A 17,500-nucleotide genomic window follows, 5' to 3' on the forward strand; every position below is an offset into this window, starting at 1 on the left:
CCAGAGCTAAAATTGAACAGAGGAACATTAGATAAACCCTCTCAAACTTTTTCAGCTAGTTGTCCGTCAAAATTGCAATGGAGAATTGTAGCCTCCACTTCCTTCTGCAGCTTGCCTGCCAATGCATACTTGTCCCAACCAAGCACCCATGCTAACTGGCTAAAGTTGGCTAGCTTGCTACTTCCAGACACAAATGAAAGAACACCTCACTCTGACCATTTTATTCACCCTAACAGACCTGGTTAGGCTGTTGGAATGTTATCTAGAGCGTTCTTGACTAATTATTACTTTTATTGCCTGTTAACGGACACCGGTCATATTCAGCGGATGTTGCGCGTTCGTAAATTCATCAGTTGTTCTGCGCTCTGACGAGAGGGCTCTGAAATCAGAGTAGATAGCCAGAGTGAATTTTCAAACACAAGAGATATGCTAACTAGATAAGCCGTTCAAGTTCTTGCTAGCTAACCAAATGACACCTGTATCTCTAGCTGTGTATATCCACCAAAAAAAACAATATGAGGGGGAAAAGTCAGTGACTCACCCACTCCTCCAATGTCATGACATCCTGCTAGCAGCTAGCTAACATTAGGCTTTGTGTTTTTAGCTTGCTACATAAATAGATATGCTAGCCTATTAGCCACGTTACGACTGACTTTGTGATCATTGCCCGTGCTAGCTTGATTGTATTGACATTCCCAGCCTTAGTTACATTCGTCCCTTCTTGTCCAGAATATTGAGTCATTTAAACTGAAACAGTGCATCCTGAACGGGAGGCAGAAAACAATGTACCAGGCCAGCTGTGATTTACAACCTGATCTAGGACTACCAAGAAATGAATTGGTGAATTATACATTGAGTCAAACACAACCTATTTTTAAAACCTCAAACTTTTGACTGATATTATGATTGTTTGTTTCATATCTGCAAAGTAGTCAAAACGCTGTCAGTTCTACTTGAAACTATAGGTCACCGGTTACTTTGTGTGCTAAACGTGAAATGGTTTTTTTTTTGTAATGGGAAGTAATAGTTGTACATTTCAATTGGGAAACGCTTAATGGTTGTGTTTTGTATTCTTACGATTGGGACCTAACGGCTTATTATGTCAGAGTTTATGGACATCTTATCCTTTAGTATTATGCTGTGTGTGACTGCTCTTTCCATCGCCCTATGCAGTGGAGTAGTGGTGCCTGGAGAATTTGCTATACTCTAATTTTGCCCAGTGAAGGAAATGCACCCCGCGTGTACCTTAAAGAGTTTTCACTCTGAAAATCACACTTTTTTAATATACAAACATGATGGTTAAAGTCAACAACAATGCTTAAACCACATCAATCTGATTGGGTGGGCCAGTCAGGGCCTGGCTCCCCAGTGGGCCTCTGTCCACCCAGGCCCATCCATGTCTACACTACGCCCCCGATGCAAACTACACATGATGACAATTGCGCAACACAAATAGTCTACTAACCAACACTTCGGACTAAACTTTTTGAATACTTGGTTTGCATACCCATTGTTGCTTTAGTTAGCTGGTAAGTTCAAACATCTTTCCTACCCAACTGGCTACCGATGTCATTCTTCTGTGAACAGCTCCATGCCAAAACCAGTTCAGAGCTGCACTCTTGCTGCCTGCAGATGATATTCCGCTGAAACTAGGGGAATATATTTGGCGTGCGTCGCGATTGTGTAGGCTACTTTGTCCAAGATTTCCCTATTGTACTACATAATTGATAAGTCGTATACCTTCACTACACTACTTTGATACGCATCAGTGGGGATTAAGAAGTGAGTATACGCAATGCCCACCGAGACAAGAAGAGACACTCAATGTGGTCACAAGACCGGACTAAGGTACTGAGAAATAAGGTAGGCCACTTGATTTCAACATCTGAACAAAGTGGACAGGCTAACATGCTTTTTCAAACAGTTGAAGACAGACAGAAGGGTGTGTTCATAACAATTCGACCTTGTTAGCTAGTAAATAGATCCAAGTTGGCTAAACCTGAAATATAAAGATTAGCTGGCAAATCACTAGCTCGTGGGCTTTAGCGATTGTTGATGAGACCTCTTAATGTTCTATAGTCTAATACCTGCTACAAGAAGTTAGACATTATTAGTGGATGTGCATTATGCATGGTTCTAGTTAAGTTTGTAACAAAAAAGGGCATTTTAATAGACAGACGTGAAAGCCAGATCAGTGATTATTGCAACAAAAAAAAAAGCAGGTTGAACTATTTGGATTCAATTATTAGGTACTTTATGGTTATGGGAGGCTTTTATTTAATCTAGATATAACTTCACAATTTATTAGATTATGACTGACTGTTTGAAATGCAGTGTTTTTGACCTTTAATTATACAACAATGCTTCTTTAGAGGAACCCCCCCCAAAATTGAGATATACAGTATATCGTGAATCACCCATAAATTAGATTTTTTTTGTAAGCCATATCACCCAGCACCAGTATGTGTTTACACTTCATATCTGTTTCTGTCTCAGTGAGTGTGTCTCAGTCAGTGTGTGTGTGTGGTGTGTTTATCAGTCGGATATGAGAGGTTTTGGGAGCTTCCTGGACTCTCTGTTCTTGGTGGGGAGGGGAAAGGACCCAGAGTACAGAGAGGAAGCGTGTGTGCGGTGCACGTCATGGCACCGTCGCACAGCTCCCGTCAGCAGGGCTGAGAGATCTCTGACTCCCTAAACATGATTAAGTTACACACTCATCATACACTGCCCTCATAACATTACCATCTTCTCTCTTTACTTAAAAGAAGGTCTTTTAAGGGAGTATGCGAGGACACTTGTTCGGTTAGCTGAGTTCGGCTAGGCGTCAGCCGAACTGAAGCATGCTGACGCCTTAAGGTCTGATCTCTGACAGACAGCTGAAGGACAAGGGTCAGCTTGAGGTCATTGACCCGCCTCCTCTCCCTCGCTTGTCACTGTTCCCAGACCAGTTTATAGAAATAAAAAAACACACAGTTTACCTTAACTAGTTGTTTGGCTTTAATGTTAAAGCCATTCTGTCATTACTGACCTCTTTTTACATTTAACCCATAGGGAGGCCCGGATGGATATTATGCCATTTTATCAAGGAATTAGTCTGATGTTCCATTATATAGTCATTCAGCCACTCAACACCCTTGGACAGCTCATCCTTTCAGCTCAACCCCTTAGTTCACTGGTGATTATGTTTCTTCATGTTAACCCCACCAAGGTCAAAGTTTGAGGTCAGCACTGTAAATGCTGTATGTTCTAATATACAGACTAGTAACTGACCCCAGAGAGATTTCTTGCCATGCTAGGGTAGCAGTCTAGTTACCGTATTTCATTCAACTACTAACCGACACTTCTTCATGTATAACTCAACCAGAGTAAATGCTGTAACTAAAATGGTATTTAATATGTACTTTAGGCCTAAATATAAAATAGGCTACCATTTATAGCTTCCACAGCAGTATTGCTAGATTAGGAATATGGTCATGGTCAGTGATAACTAAGGAGAGAGAACAGTAGTAGTTTCTATTCTAAGAGACTTGGATGAGCCTGGGATGAGCTAATGGTTGACGCTAGCAGACAGGAGGACTGGGTTGGTGTGGTAATGCGCTGATTAACGGCCACACACCCCCAACTAACACACACACACAAAATCAGATTAGACTACAGTCACTGTAAATACGCTAAACTAAGCATTTGAGACTAGGGGGCTTTGGGAATCCTGGCTCAGGGACACTAAGCCCTTCCTGAAACAGTTGAATTCATTGTGAAATGGTGTGAGTAAACAACATCTTTAGTAACAATGCATCTTTATCCATTTTAGAGCTTGTGTAACGGAGTTAAGAACGTAAACTCACTCCACAGCAGCTTGGAATGTCGCCGGTGGAGCTATCGAATTAGATCTTTTTTGACTCAAACGGCTGGTATGTTGTCAAGGCGGGCGGTTGCGGTTACGTGTGCACGGTTACGTGTGAGGATCACTGGTTCGAGTCGGGTATGATGACAGGGGCAGTGGAGGAAGCTTTAATGTTAGCAGCACACTGACATCCATTTCACTTGAAAACAGAAAATGTAAAGTGATAAACTCAACATCATTCTCATTGTTATTCTTGAGGTTGTGGCTGAGAGTGGCAACGGATGTCAATCAATTCTAAACTGATCTGTGTCTTCCTGTGTCAACCCCCCCCCACCCACCCACCACCACCCCCCACCCACGTGTACCACAGCGGAGCGTGAAGAACACAGCGAAAACACATGCTCATATAACGTACACACAGCCTCTTGCGCTCTATAAATGTCTCTCAACATGTCGGTAAATGACCCCTCTGTGATCAGTCAGCCCCCTACTGAACGTATGCAGATCGACAGGTCTAATTACGGTTGAATGGACGGATCGGACTGGTGGCTGGTCCCATGCAGCTCTGGGAGGAAGCAACATCTTTATCTCCCACTTCCTCTTTCCACAGGCACACTATCAGTTCCCCTCGGCCTGAACTAGGAACACTACAACATGAGACACTCCCACTGTCTTAACCAGAAAGACTGGTAAGAGAGAAGAGACAATACAACTCTGGCATCCATAAAGGTCCTTGCATCAATAACGGTCTATGAATTTGAGAATTGTTACATTTTTCCAGCCAGATCGCTCTTACCACCAAACCAAGTTGAGGGGCTGATGTTGGGCTGAAAACAAACTCAGAATTTAACCTGAGGTCCTGTTAATAGATCAGAAGGCAATAAAAATCTACATTGACTCAGTTCATCATTATAACTAATACCATCCCTCTTCCATTAGCTGAGTAGTGCGTACAGTACAGTCAGAGGGAGTGGGACATTCCCGCTGAGACCTCTCTATCATCTATTATCTCCATTCCAAACACACTCCCATCTCATGCCTGCCGTAATCCACAACTCCCTCTATAATCAGATTATTTTATGCAAAATCTGACAAGGGGGATAACTAGGGCTGACTACTGTCACTTTATCACAATCATGTCTCTCCGCCCTTGGCCAGTCTGTCCGTGCCTGTAGATTAACTTGTATCACCTCACCTTTAACTGGTTTGTTATAGATTAGCTTCAATATGTTTACAGATCAAGCCGGAGCCTAGGATGGTTGTGGTGGATTGAATATTTTTCCTATTTGAGGTTATCGTGAGTGTTGAAATGAGTTGTTCTAATTTAAGTAGCCGTCAGCCCTGGCCTGTATCACTTTACATTAATACTACAACATTACTGCAGTGAAACATGATACTTCACTTTCCCTGGTGGTGTCACACAGAGCTATGTTGAAACACTAGTCTGCCATGCAGTCAGGCAGCACTCCCTACATAACGGCCCTTTGTCTTTCTAAAGTGAGAGAGGAGGGTGTTAGAGCTTGAGTTTAGTTTACCTGTATATTAGCTAAACTAAAACCTCTATTTGTTTTTGTGATTGAAACATGGTATGGTGGGGTATGCAAAATTGGTCAATTTATGCACCTCTAGCTCCTGATTGTTTTGGCATTCAGGTCCAAAAGTTACTTCCCGAACACTCCTACCATGGGCAAGGTTTTGTTCATATCAGAAACGGACTGAAATCATATGAAACGTAAGCAGGTTCAATAGTCCTGACAGCAGGGCCATGAGCCATCATGTAGGCTACTGATGAGTGGGTGGGAGGCAGACAGTACCTGCCAGGGAGAGGTTAGCGAAGTCACACTAGGTCGGACTCCACGCCACAGGGAAGTCTCTCACATGACCATGAAGCTAGCCTCGACTCCGGCCGTTCTAGGAATACGGTGGAATGTCTGGATGTGCAAGAATACTGTAGACTAGAGAGCTAGCATCAATGTAGGCTAAGGTCCCAACAGTAATCACCATTATTAACCTAGCCAGTATGCTAACAGTCAGACAACTGTATAGCAGCAACAAAGTAGGTGTGTTTAGGTACCTTCTAAACCTTCACTGACTGACTAAGCAATTTACAAGAGCTACAAACTCTTTCATTTTGAGGAATGAAGTAACAAACCGTGGATTATCTATAAGTAGGCTTATAGGCTAGTCGTGAGAATCTGCGCGAGAACGATGATAGACAGTTTTTGTGTGGAGAAAAAGTGTTGGCCTGGATCAGACAGTGTGGGAAAGTGGGACGGGAGGGTAAAGTAAGATGGGAAACTCCTATTCAAATGGAGTTATGGATGTTGGGAAGAAAGGTGCAGGGGGGAATGGAGGATTGGTCTTGAGCTGGAGGATGAGTGGAATTTGCTGAAGTGGGAGCCTGGGAGGCTGCTGCGCTGCACTGCAGGGGTGGAGGATGGAGTGGGTAGTGGAGATTGGAGAAGAGGAGGGATTTCTCCCTGCCTATAGCTTGGCTAAATGTAGCCTGGAGTCTGGCACAGAACAGAGCCGCCGTCTCCTCTCTCCCACGCCCCCACCATAGCTGGGGGTAGTAACTCCCCCTTGGGGTCTGCTGTTCATAAACTGCAGCCTAATCTGGAGTGGACTCAGTAAAGATAATCTTGGTTCAGAGCCGCTGGCCACAATGACATATTTACAAGCCTTGTTTAATTGGCTCTTATCCAGACGTGGAAGTATGATGGTAGTTCACAGCGGTAAATGTATGTTTGACGCTTTAGCCTACTCTCCCCTGCTGAACTCTACTATGTCACACTGACTCACTAAGGTCAACACACTCACACAGTCGAGCTGGCCAAGGAAGAGTGCTGTCTGAAACACTACATAGTATGTTCTTGGCCGATACTAAAATATAAACTTCATGTAAAAGGCAAGAAGAGGTGCAAGATAGAATAGGCCTATATGTATTATTGATAATCACATTCTCAAACCAAGCTTAGTTCACTGCTTGTATTTTTTATTTTAATGTTATTTTTTTTTATTTAACTAGGCGAGTCAGTTAAGAACAAATTCTTATTTACTATTACGACATAACCCGGCAAACCCTAACCCGGGCGATGCTGGGCGAATTGTGCGCCACCCTAAGGGACTCCCAATCACAGCCGGCTGTGATACAGCCTGGAATCAACCAGGGACTGTAGTGACGCCTCTAGCACTGAGATGCAGTGCCTTAAACCTCTGCGCCCCTCGGGAGGCAGGCTACATATTGGGCTAGGTAGGCTACATCTTGTAATCGTATTAGCTAGTTCCCACACCAATAGAGTAGTACTGTTTTGAACTGGTAGAGGAAGTCTTGATTTAAAGAAAGGATTATTCGGGTCTGGATTCAGGCAGGGTTTAAACTAACTGCATTCTTTAGAGCTCGTTGTAGTGGGCCAAGACAGAGGAGGAACATGCCAGGTCTCTTTGAGGGGGGACAGGGCAGGAGTAGCTAGAGGTGAACAGAGGACCTCAGTCTTTGATACCATCCAGACCACCACAGTCATCAGTGTGTCATTGGAGTCTGTGTGGGAGAAGATACAGATGAACACACACAGAGATGAGTTTGTGTAACAGATACTGCTAGTCCTGCTTCCTTACCTCCCAGTAGTCATCACAGTGACAGACGGATTACCTCATTAGGCCAAACCATTACCACCTCAGTCGTCAATGACACCATTCACTGACACAGGCTACTGCATAACGTAACCCACTACTACAGCAATAAGACGTCTCTAGCTGACCATAACATGACATGTGTTAGCTCATATTCAGGAAGTGACTAAGACTGGACTAATTTTCACTAATGGATTGTAATGGTTATAACACTTCCTCTACGGCAGGTATTCCCAAACTGGGGTACGCCCAATGCCGTCAGGGGTACGCTCAATAAACATGTGTTTCACATAAAAATAATCATTTTGAATTCAATTTTATTCCCCCTTTTTTCTCCCCAATTTCGTGGTATCCAATTGTTGTAGTAGCTACTATCTTGTCTCATCGCTACAACTCCCGTACGGGTTCGGGAGAGACGACGGTTGAAAGTCTCTCCGATACACAACCCAACCAGCCGTACTGCTTCTTAACACAGCGCACATCCAACCCAGAAGCCAGCCGCACCAATGTGTCGGAGGGTACACAGTGCACCTGGCAACCTTGGTTACCGCTCACTGTGCCCGGCCCGCCACAGGAGTCGCTGGTGCGCGATGAGACAAGGACATCCCTACCGACCAAGCCCTCCCGGATGACGCTAGGCCAATTGTGCGTCGCTCCACGGACCTCCCGGTCGCGGCCGGTTACGACAGAGCCTGGGCGCAAACCCAGGGACTCTGATGGCACAGCTGGCGCTGCAATACAGCGCCCTTAACCACTGCGCCACCCGGGAGGCCCTTTCCCCCCCCACATTTTCAAACAGTACATTTAGATTTTCCAACAGGGCTATACATTTTTGACTCGCCTGAGTAGCCTCATTTCACTGCCAAAAATAAAATGAAACAATCTAGTGTTCAGAGAAATAACAACAATGTCAAATACAGGTAGCCAAGTCAAATAATTAACATACGATCACATTAACCTTCACTCTCTCGCGGAAAACCTTCAGTCTTGCGCAGACATTTAGAAACTAAACACGGCAATTTGAAAAATAAGCCACAGGAGTTTTTGGAGCGAGAATTAAGATGACTTTCGAGTAGTAAGACATGTATAAAAGCAACAGATATAATTAATAACAAGGGGCTAGAAGCGTCTTATATGGTGAGCTACCAAGTGGCTAGAACAGGCAAGCCCCATACTATTGTGGAGGACTTAATTCTTCCTGCTGCAGAGGATATGGCTGGGACAATGCTGGGGGAAAAGGCCAAACAAACTATATAGACAATGCCTTCATCAAACAACACTGTTTCACGACGCATCAGTGACATGGCAGGAGATGTTTTGAAACAACTACTGGTTTGCATACAAGCCAGTGAATTATATGCGTTACAGCTGGATGAGTCAACAGACGTGGCGGGCCTGGCACAGCTCCTGGTGTATGTCCGTTACGTTTATGGGGGTGTCAATTAAGGAAGACATCCTCTTCTGCAAACCAGGACAACAGGAGAGGATATTTTTTAAGTACTGGACAGCTTTGTGACATCAAATGGACTTTGGTGGTCAAGATGTGTTGGTTTCTGTACTGATGGCGCAAAAGCCATGACATGGAGACATAGTGGAGTGGTAACGCACGTGCAAGCATTTGCTCCCGACGCCACGAATACACTGCAGCATCCACCGAAAAGCTCTTGCTGCCAAGGGAATGCCTGACAGCTTGAAAGATGTTTTGGACACGACAGTGAAAATGGTTCACTTTGTTAAAGCAAGGCCCCTGAACTCTCGTGTATTTTCGGCATTATGCAATGATATGGGCAGCGACCATGTAACGGTTTTTACAACATACCAGTGCACTGGTTATCAAGGAGCAAAGTACGGTCACATTTTTTAATAGAGAGACGAGCTTAAAGTTGTCTTTACTGGCCCTAATTTTCACTTGTCTGACCGCTTGCATGACGACAAGTTTCTCACACGACTGGCCTGTGTGGGTGATGTTTTTTCCTCACCTGAATGATCTGAATCTAGGATTACAGGGACTCTCCGCAACTAGATTCAATGTGCAGGACAAAATTGAGGCTATGATTAAGAAGTTGGAGCTCTTTTCTGGTTGCATTAACAAGGACAACACACAGGTCTTTCCATCACTGTATGATTTTTTGTGTGCATTTGAGTGTGTGCTGACCCTGGTGCTAGAGGGGGTACGCAGCTGGAGGTTGAATGTTTGAAGGGGTCCGGAACCACTGCTCTAAGGTATAGTTCAATGTTATTCAGTTGTTGTTACACAGTTGCTATAGGCTACAGTTGGTATAAGCCTATGAAATGATAGCCTCAAACTAATAAATGTCTAACAGACCTTGATGTAGAGCTTATTACAGCCAACTGAACTTTTCTTTACCTTTTAAACCACACCCATTCAGTGTTTTCATACCCTTTGTTCTGGCTTTCCTCTAGAGAGTTGAATTAAGGGGTCCACACACACACACACACACACACACACACACACACACACACAGCTCTGAGACAAACACAAATTATAAGGATCAGTGGGAGGGTGGGAGGGTTTCCTGAAGACTGTGAATTCTCACAAACAAAGTAACGGAAAATCAGTCCATAGGGATTTAGACAGACACAACTTTGTTGAAATCAACCACTGGATTCCTGAAAAGTATCCCCAAGGCAGCGACATAGCCTGCACTAGAAAGATATAAACAATTGTTGAAATGACCACCAACAACTAGATTCCTAAAGATTTCCCCCAGGGACATAGGCTACACATACCAGAGACAGGGGGCATAGTTTTGTACAGTATCAGTACTATCAAAATCAGCCCTAAATCCCATGACATATCCATGAAATTGAATAAACCCAGTAACAGACCATACGTCCACAGGGATTTAGAAAGATATCAAGCACCATGGGATTCCTTTACACATACCACCCACTACACAGTCCAGTACCGTATCAAACTATGTTGCCCACTATCAAAAATCAGCTCTGGCTAAACCCATGAGCTTGTTTTATATTTAGAAAGTGACCAACTGCTTAGAAAATGTTCAGTGCTCTCCACACCCTGTCCAAACAATCCACAGTCTAACGACCACATCCAGAGAGCCTAGCCCACTGTAATAAAGAGAGACCGAGAGACGGGGGGGGGGACGAGGGGGGTGAAGAAAGAGGGAGGGAGAGATGAAGAGAGATTGAAGAGAGAGGACACTGGGAGAATGAGGACAAGATTAGAATGCTAAAATGTTACTGAGAGACTAAATATAGATTTATCCAAAGTCAAACAGCTTGTTTGAAGTTGCTTCTCAGTTCATAATCATACACAGGTAGACCGACAGAATCTGGTCTTTTTCATCAAATTGACACCATTAATCAAGTTGTTTATTCTTATCATAACACTCCAACTTGATCTCACGAGCGTAGGTCAAATACCACAGACAATGAGTTGATAAGAGATGAGAGAGAGAGAGATAATATGTACCTGTAGCAAAAAGTCAGTCAGTAGGCCAATGTCGGTAGGCCTGGTGGTTAGAGCGTTGGACTAGTAACCGAAAGGTTGCAAGTTCGAATTCCCGAGCTGACAAGGTACAAATCTGTCGTTCTGCCCCTGAACAGGCAGTTAACCCACTGTTCCTAGGCCGTCATTGAAAATAAGAATTTGTTCATAACTGACTTGCCTAGTAAAATAAAGGTAAAATAAAAGGCCAATGTCGGGTAGGCCAATGTCGGTAGGCCATGTATGTGTGTGTAACAGTGACTCGCATATGGCAGCCAAGTCAAGCGGTTAGTTAGACTGACAGTGTGAAACAGTGTCAACAAACCATTCTGCTTTGGCTGTGCAAGCAGGGCACAGGAGAAGAGAAAGAGAACGGACAAACACAAATATGCCTTACTGAGTCCTACATGGAGCCTCTAAAGGGGCCCTACTTCAGCATAGCTTTTGTGAAGTGGTGTCAAAGAGTGGCTTGTTTTCCCCCTGCTCAGCCATGAAAGTGAATTTGTCTCGCCAGGTTTATTTGGTCCTATATTTAGTGAGAACAGCATTCTCCAACATCACCAACAGTCACATGGTTGCCATGGATAACATGGGGCTGGAGGGGAAGATTCCAGACTCCAGAACAAGAACATCGGTTAGCACATTCTGACAACAGGATTGTGTTCATTCGGCACCAATTGGAACAAAACAGACTGGATCAGGGAGGGACTAACTGGAGTTGTCCAATAAGAAGCACTGGTTTTCAGGGTCCGTTGCACGTTTCGTTAGTGTGTCATAATGAACACGACCCAGGAAAAGACACCAAGGCTGTAGAGCAGTGTTCCTGTCTCTAGGCCCTTGAGAGAGTCACAAGTCCAGGCTTTTACTCTAGCCTAGCACTAAAACACCTGATTCAACTGATCATAATCTTGATCAGTTCAATGTAAGTTAGTTGTGTAGGCTAAATACTGGGTTGGAATAAAACCCTGCACACCCTGTAGCTCTCAAGGACCAAGCATGAGGAATACTGCTCTAGTCTATGGAGACATTGTCACACTGATCCTCCCATCTCAGAGCTCTAAATCAGTGACAGTTGTATTTTAGTACCAACGCCCATCTTCTCTGCTGCTTCAGTGTGATGATAGAGTTGTAACTTGTAACGACTGGGTGTGAGTGAGTGACTGGCATGTGGTGGTAGGTGTTAGCACATGTCTATGAGAACCTGGTGGGCCTCTGACAAAGGCTGGCTGACTGACTCCCAGGCAGTTTAGTAAAGCAGCTCTGTGCAACCCATCCTGTGCAACAGAGCTGCTTCAGCAGCAGCACAACACCACCACGTATCCTCGATTTCAGGTTTGTCCGGTGACATGAACTACAAGTGCCTTGGCTTGTTGTTGTGACTTGAGAGTAATCTTGGAAACCCAGAACTAAAATCTTTCGGAGTTGCATCAGATGCTCCATTAAGTTCTGTGGGCAGACGTGTTAGAAAAGATACTAGAACGAGGAGCTGAAGCAGGACTGTAGCTCCACCCCGCTCTCTCTGATGGGCCAACTGTTGCCTCCCCTTCCGAAAGATGCGATCACCTGCGAAGTCGTGATTTGTCCAAATGACCAGTGCTGAAAAATAAGGGCACCAGAGAAGAAGAAAAAAATGTCCTTGTCAGTCATCACATCCAATTTATGTTACGTGTGTCTGTCCTTGAGAAATGAACTTGAGTGAATCACCCAACTTCTCAAGGCCCCCTATAACCACCCGTCATAGCTCTATGAATCATAGCTTTAATGTGAAAGAGGTGCATCCCACTCACAGTAACACAAACAGCCCTACGGTGACTGGAGCACTGAACAGGTTCTCTTGCTCTGCTATGCTATGCTGTGACTGACAGCGTTGCCCTGAAGGGGAGGACGCTGATCTTAATTGCATTGAGTAATGCCCCTAATGCTAACTTCATGCATGGTTTAACAGTGAGAATATATATAGATCATGTCCGGGGCTCTAAATTATCATTTTTCATTGGTAGCACTGGTGCTCCTACCTTTAAAAGTTAGGAGCACCACATGAAATTTAGGAGCACCAGAAAATAAGTCATTAAATTGATTGAGACACAGCCTATATTGGACCTGAATTAATTAGAGCTACTTTCAAAGCACATGATGTGCCCCATAAACAAATATGTAACACTGTAAACACACAACTTTATTATAAAAGCTCAAATGTTGATACAAAATACCCATCATTGAACTTAGTCATTTTTGGAAGATCAGGTTTCGACATTGTGCAAAAGCACTATATTCCTATTGAGATGCATTACATTGCAAATTGTACAGTCTTTAGATTAATGATGATCATTGATCTCCCTTTTACTTTCTTCATGTGCCCCCAAGTGTTTGCATATTACTGGTCAAGTTAGTGTAACAGTATAAGCTTCCGTCCCTCTCCTTGCCACTACCTGGGCTTCAACCAGGGACCCTCTGCACACATAGACAACTGACACCCACGAAGCATCGTTACCCATCACGGCCCTTGCAGGGCAAGGGGAACAACTAATTCAAAATCTCAGCGCAAGTGACGTCACCGATTGAACCGCTATTAAGTGCGCACCACCGCTAACTAGCTAGCCATTTCACATCGGTTACATTAGCAGGTTGTTAGCTAGCTAGCCAATGGGGGAACATAATTGGACAATGTAAACAAATGGTTGACGACTTTGAGATGCGAGTAGTTTTAGAACTGCCCACAACATGGTTTATGAATGTAAAATGTGGTCCCGGCCTTCCGCTATGGTGCCGGTCATATGGGTCAGAACTTTGCCTTGGTTGGGCTAGAAGCAAGCCGTTTCCGCTGTAGTAATGGTGCAACTACTTGTTTCTTTAGGGCACTCGGAAACAACGGTACAGCGCCAAAACTTATGAATACAATTATTATCTGGGAGAATTTTTGTTCATAGTCGCAGTGCTCCCAAAATAAAACCCCTGGTTGCACAGCAAATTATTTAGTTGCATATGCGACCAAATTGGTCACACTTTAGAGCCTTGACCATGTCTGTAAACATGTCAAAAGTCATGCTTTTGTCGGTATGATTTAAGCCAAGAGACAATATCTCCTGTCTGAGTCAGCATCTGGAGCAGGCCTCATATTCTGTACATTTTCACCCTCAACTCAAAAGACAACATGCCAGTGTACAATAGCGAAGGTGCATAAAGATGACGGCCCCCATGCACTCACCACAAATTCCTATGTTCGCCTGTATTGTACATTGCTCTCGTTACTCTTTTTTTGTATGGTCATTAGCAGAGTAAACATGATCCCATTTTTAGCTTGAAGACACCGACAATTACAAAACCAAGTAGATTTTGCTGATTTATCGGAACACTGAACCATATTGCACGGCGTCGTTTAAAAAAAAAAAACTCACTGGCTGGTGCTAAAACAACGACGTCATTTTTGAATTCATCTAATCTTCATGCGCGTTCGCCATTAGGTTAAAATGGTGACTTATAATACAAGTTAGTAACGATATTGGGATGCGAGCACTGTTCTACGGGGTCATTAAAAAAAACATTTCTTATGGGATTAATTCAGGTAATACTCAACCCTCTACCCTCTCTCTTCCTACCCTCGCTCTTCCTACCCTCTCTCCTCCTACCCTCTCTCCTCCTACCCTCTCTCCTCCTACCCTCTCTCCTCCTACCCTCTCTCCTCCTACCCTCTCTCCTTTCATGCCAACTGAACACGACACAAGTCGTTGCCACATACGCCTCAACTCTTAACTGTGAAGTAGACTGACAGACACACACACACAGACACACACCTACCTCCTGGGACAGAGGCCGAGTGGTGACAGCCTTGTCTCCTGGTGTTTAATGAGAGCATGTGAATTATTCATTCAGCCCTGAAGGAGTGAAGGGAACACAGCCCTTGGTCCATCCTAAAGGAGAACCATGGGATGGGAGACATCATTAACTATTCACAGCCCACAAGCTGTTTGGACTAAATCATTATATAGCCTAGCCTAACAAATAATGAGTTAAGGAGATGCTGCCCTGCGCTCTATTCTCCATTAGACTTGGCGCAAAACAGAAGTCACAGATGCAGCCTGAATACAACAACTGGCTGTCAATTTGATATAGGCTAGCCCATTTCAATATGGTATGAATTGGAAGAGAAAGCTGTACTGTATTGCCTATGTACTCACAACAAGTGCTTGGTCCAAAAAGCTCTACTGTAAAAGTAGACTGACAGCAAGTGCTTGTTCCAAACAAACATCTGGTACAAGAAGGCTCAGTGTATCATGGCCAGTGGATTCTAAAGCCCCTAGAGAGGAGAGGGATGATTGGCTGAGATTCAAGCTAGATGTACTTGCATGGCTCAGCTTTAAAGCCCATGTTCCCGTTCCTGGCCGGACTCAAACTCTCCCTTCTCCACCATACGTGCAACATAACACAAAGGCTCATCAGCTGTTCTAAAACAAGCGGAAGGAAGTGTCTGTCAGTCACAAGCTTGTCATCTCTCTCAACTGAATCGCTCTAGGCCCTGGCAGGCATGCACACAGAACAGCATGCTACTATACTGTAGGCTCAATCCCATCCACGTCCTCCACAGTTCAGTTCAGACAACTTAGTATTTCTTAGGAAAACAGCAGCTACTCTTCCTGGGGTCCACGTAAAACATTACATTAATAGGCAAGCATAGCACAAGGGCAGAACTACATACATTTAAAATGAGAAATGCACGCTTTCATACATTTATGCATTTGCATTCCATGCATCGTGTACTCATAACAGCAACACTGTAGTCATTCATTTCCCCATATATTGCTATCCTTTGCTCTACCGCTACAATTGCTTTGTCTAAGCAGGTCCTGATATCTTAATCTCACCGCACCGGTTGTTCTGTAAACAGCAGAGAGAATCTCAGGAGGGCAGGAACCATCTGTGTCTTTGGTTCAATATCATGTGACTCAGACGCAAGTGCAACACACGAAAACGCAATAATATTGGGGGGGTGGTGGGGGGGTTCACCGAAGTCGTTAACTGCTGCTCAGTTCCCCTGGCATGAACAGAGGCACATATCATATGGAGTTGCACCTCATTTTCACCCCTACCATGTTCCCCTGGTGTGAATGTGGCAACAACGAGAAGGAAGGGGACATTAAAGGCCCTATGCAGTCAAATGGGATTTTCCTGTGTTTTATATATATTTCCACACTATGAGGTTGGAATAATACTGTGAAGTGGTGAAAATGATTTCTGTTCAAACAGATGGAAAAGATGGTGTTAGAAAACACCTACCAGAAAAAGGTCAGAAAAGGGTATTAGAAATATAAGGCCCCTCCCAAATAATAGCAACACATATTTTGTTTGGAAGAATTTTCTTGGCCTTCTGTAAGAAACATTGCCTTGTGCCTAAAAATACCATTTACCCCAAATCCCACATATCTTTAAGATACAGCGCCTTCAGAAAGTATTCACACCCCTTCACATTTTGTTGTGTAACAAAGTGGGATTCGAAATTGATTTAATTGTCCACACAAAATACTCTAATCTCAGAGTGGAAGAAAAATTGTAACAAATAAAAATAAATATATATCTTGATTAGATCAGTGCTAGAGGCGTCACTACAGACACCCTGGTTCGAATCCAGGCTGTATCACAAGCGGCCGTGATTGGGAGTCCCATAGGGCGGCGCACAATTGGCCCAGCGTTGTCCGGGTGTGGCCGTCATTCTAAATAAGAATTTGTTATTAACTGACTTGACAAATAAAGGTTAAATAAATAAATAATAATATAAGGATTCAACCCCCTGTGTCAATACATGTTAGAATCACCTTTGGCAGCGATTACAGCTGTGAGTCTTTCTCGGCAAGACTCTAAGAGCTTTCCACTTGTGATTGTGCAACATTTGCGCATTATTCTTTTAAAAAATTCTTCAAGCCTTGTAAAATTGGTTGTTGATCATTGCTAAACAACCATTTTCAGGGCTTCTCATAGATTTTCAAGCAAATTTAAGTCACAACTAACTCGGCCAATCAGGAACATTCACTGTCGTCTTAGTAAGCAACTCCAGTGTAAATTTGGCCTTGTGTTTTAGGTTATTGTCCTCCTGAAAGTTGAATTTAACTCCCAGTGTCTGGTGGAAAGCAGACAACCAGGTTATCCTCTAGTATTTTGCCTGTGCTTAGCTCCATTCCGTTTATTTTTTTAATTCAGAAACACTCCCCAGTCCTTAATGATTACAAGCATACTCATAACATGAGGCAGCCACCACTATGCTTGACAATATGTAGAGTGATACTCATCAATGTGTTGTATTTGCCCAAAACATAACCCTTTGTATTCAGGACAAAAAGGTAATTGCTTTGCCACATTTTTGCAGTATTACTTTACTACCTTGTTACAAACAGGATGCATGTTTTTTTATATTTTTTATTCTGTGCAGGCTTCCTTCTTTTCATTCTGTTGTTGATCCATCCTCAGTTTTCTCCTATCACAGCCATTAAACTCTGTAATTCTTTTAATGTCACCATTGGCCTCTGAGCTGTTTCCTTCCTCTCCGGCACTGAGTTAGGAAG

General features: G+C 43.7%; 1 protein-coding gene across 4 annotated transcripts in view; it reads right to left on the reverse strand.

Annotated features, from left to right (window-relative positions):
• dip2ba (disco-interacting protein 2 homolog Ba) overlaps window positions 1-17,500 on the reverse strand; it is a 75,109-nt gene that overhangs the window by 52,792 nt on the left and 4,817 nt on the right. Inside the window, exon 2 of one of the 4 annotated variants that reach the window (XM_065005530.1) lies at window positions 14,745-14,857. The exons of the other annotated variants lie outside the window; for them this stretch is intronic. Coding sequence (XP_064861602.1) covers window positions 14,745-14,802 — 58 coding nt within the window. The 5' untranslated portion in view covers window positions 14,803-14,857. The remainder of the gene's footprint in view (window positions 1-14,744; window positions 14,858-17,500) is intronic. 4 annotated transcript variants of the gene reach the window in all.

The sequence above is a fragment of the Oncorhynchus nerka genome, linkage group LG20 (assembly GCF_034236695.1).
Source record: "Oncorhynchus nerka isolate Pitt River linkage group LG20, Oner_Uvic_2.0, whole genome shotgun sequence".
In the NCBI taxonomy this organism is placed as follows: Eukaryota; Metazoa; Chordata; class Actinopteri; order Salmoniformes; family Salmonidae; genus Oncorhynchus; species Oncorhynchus nerka.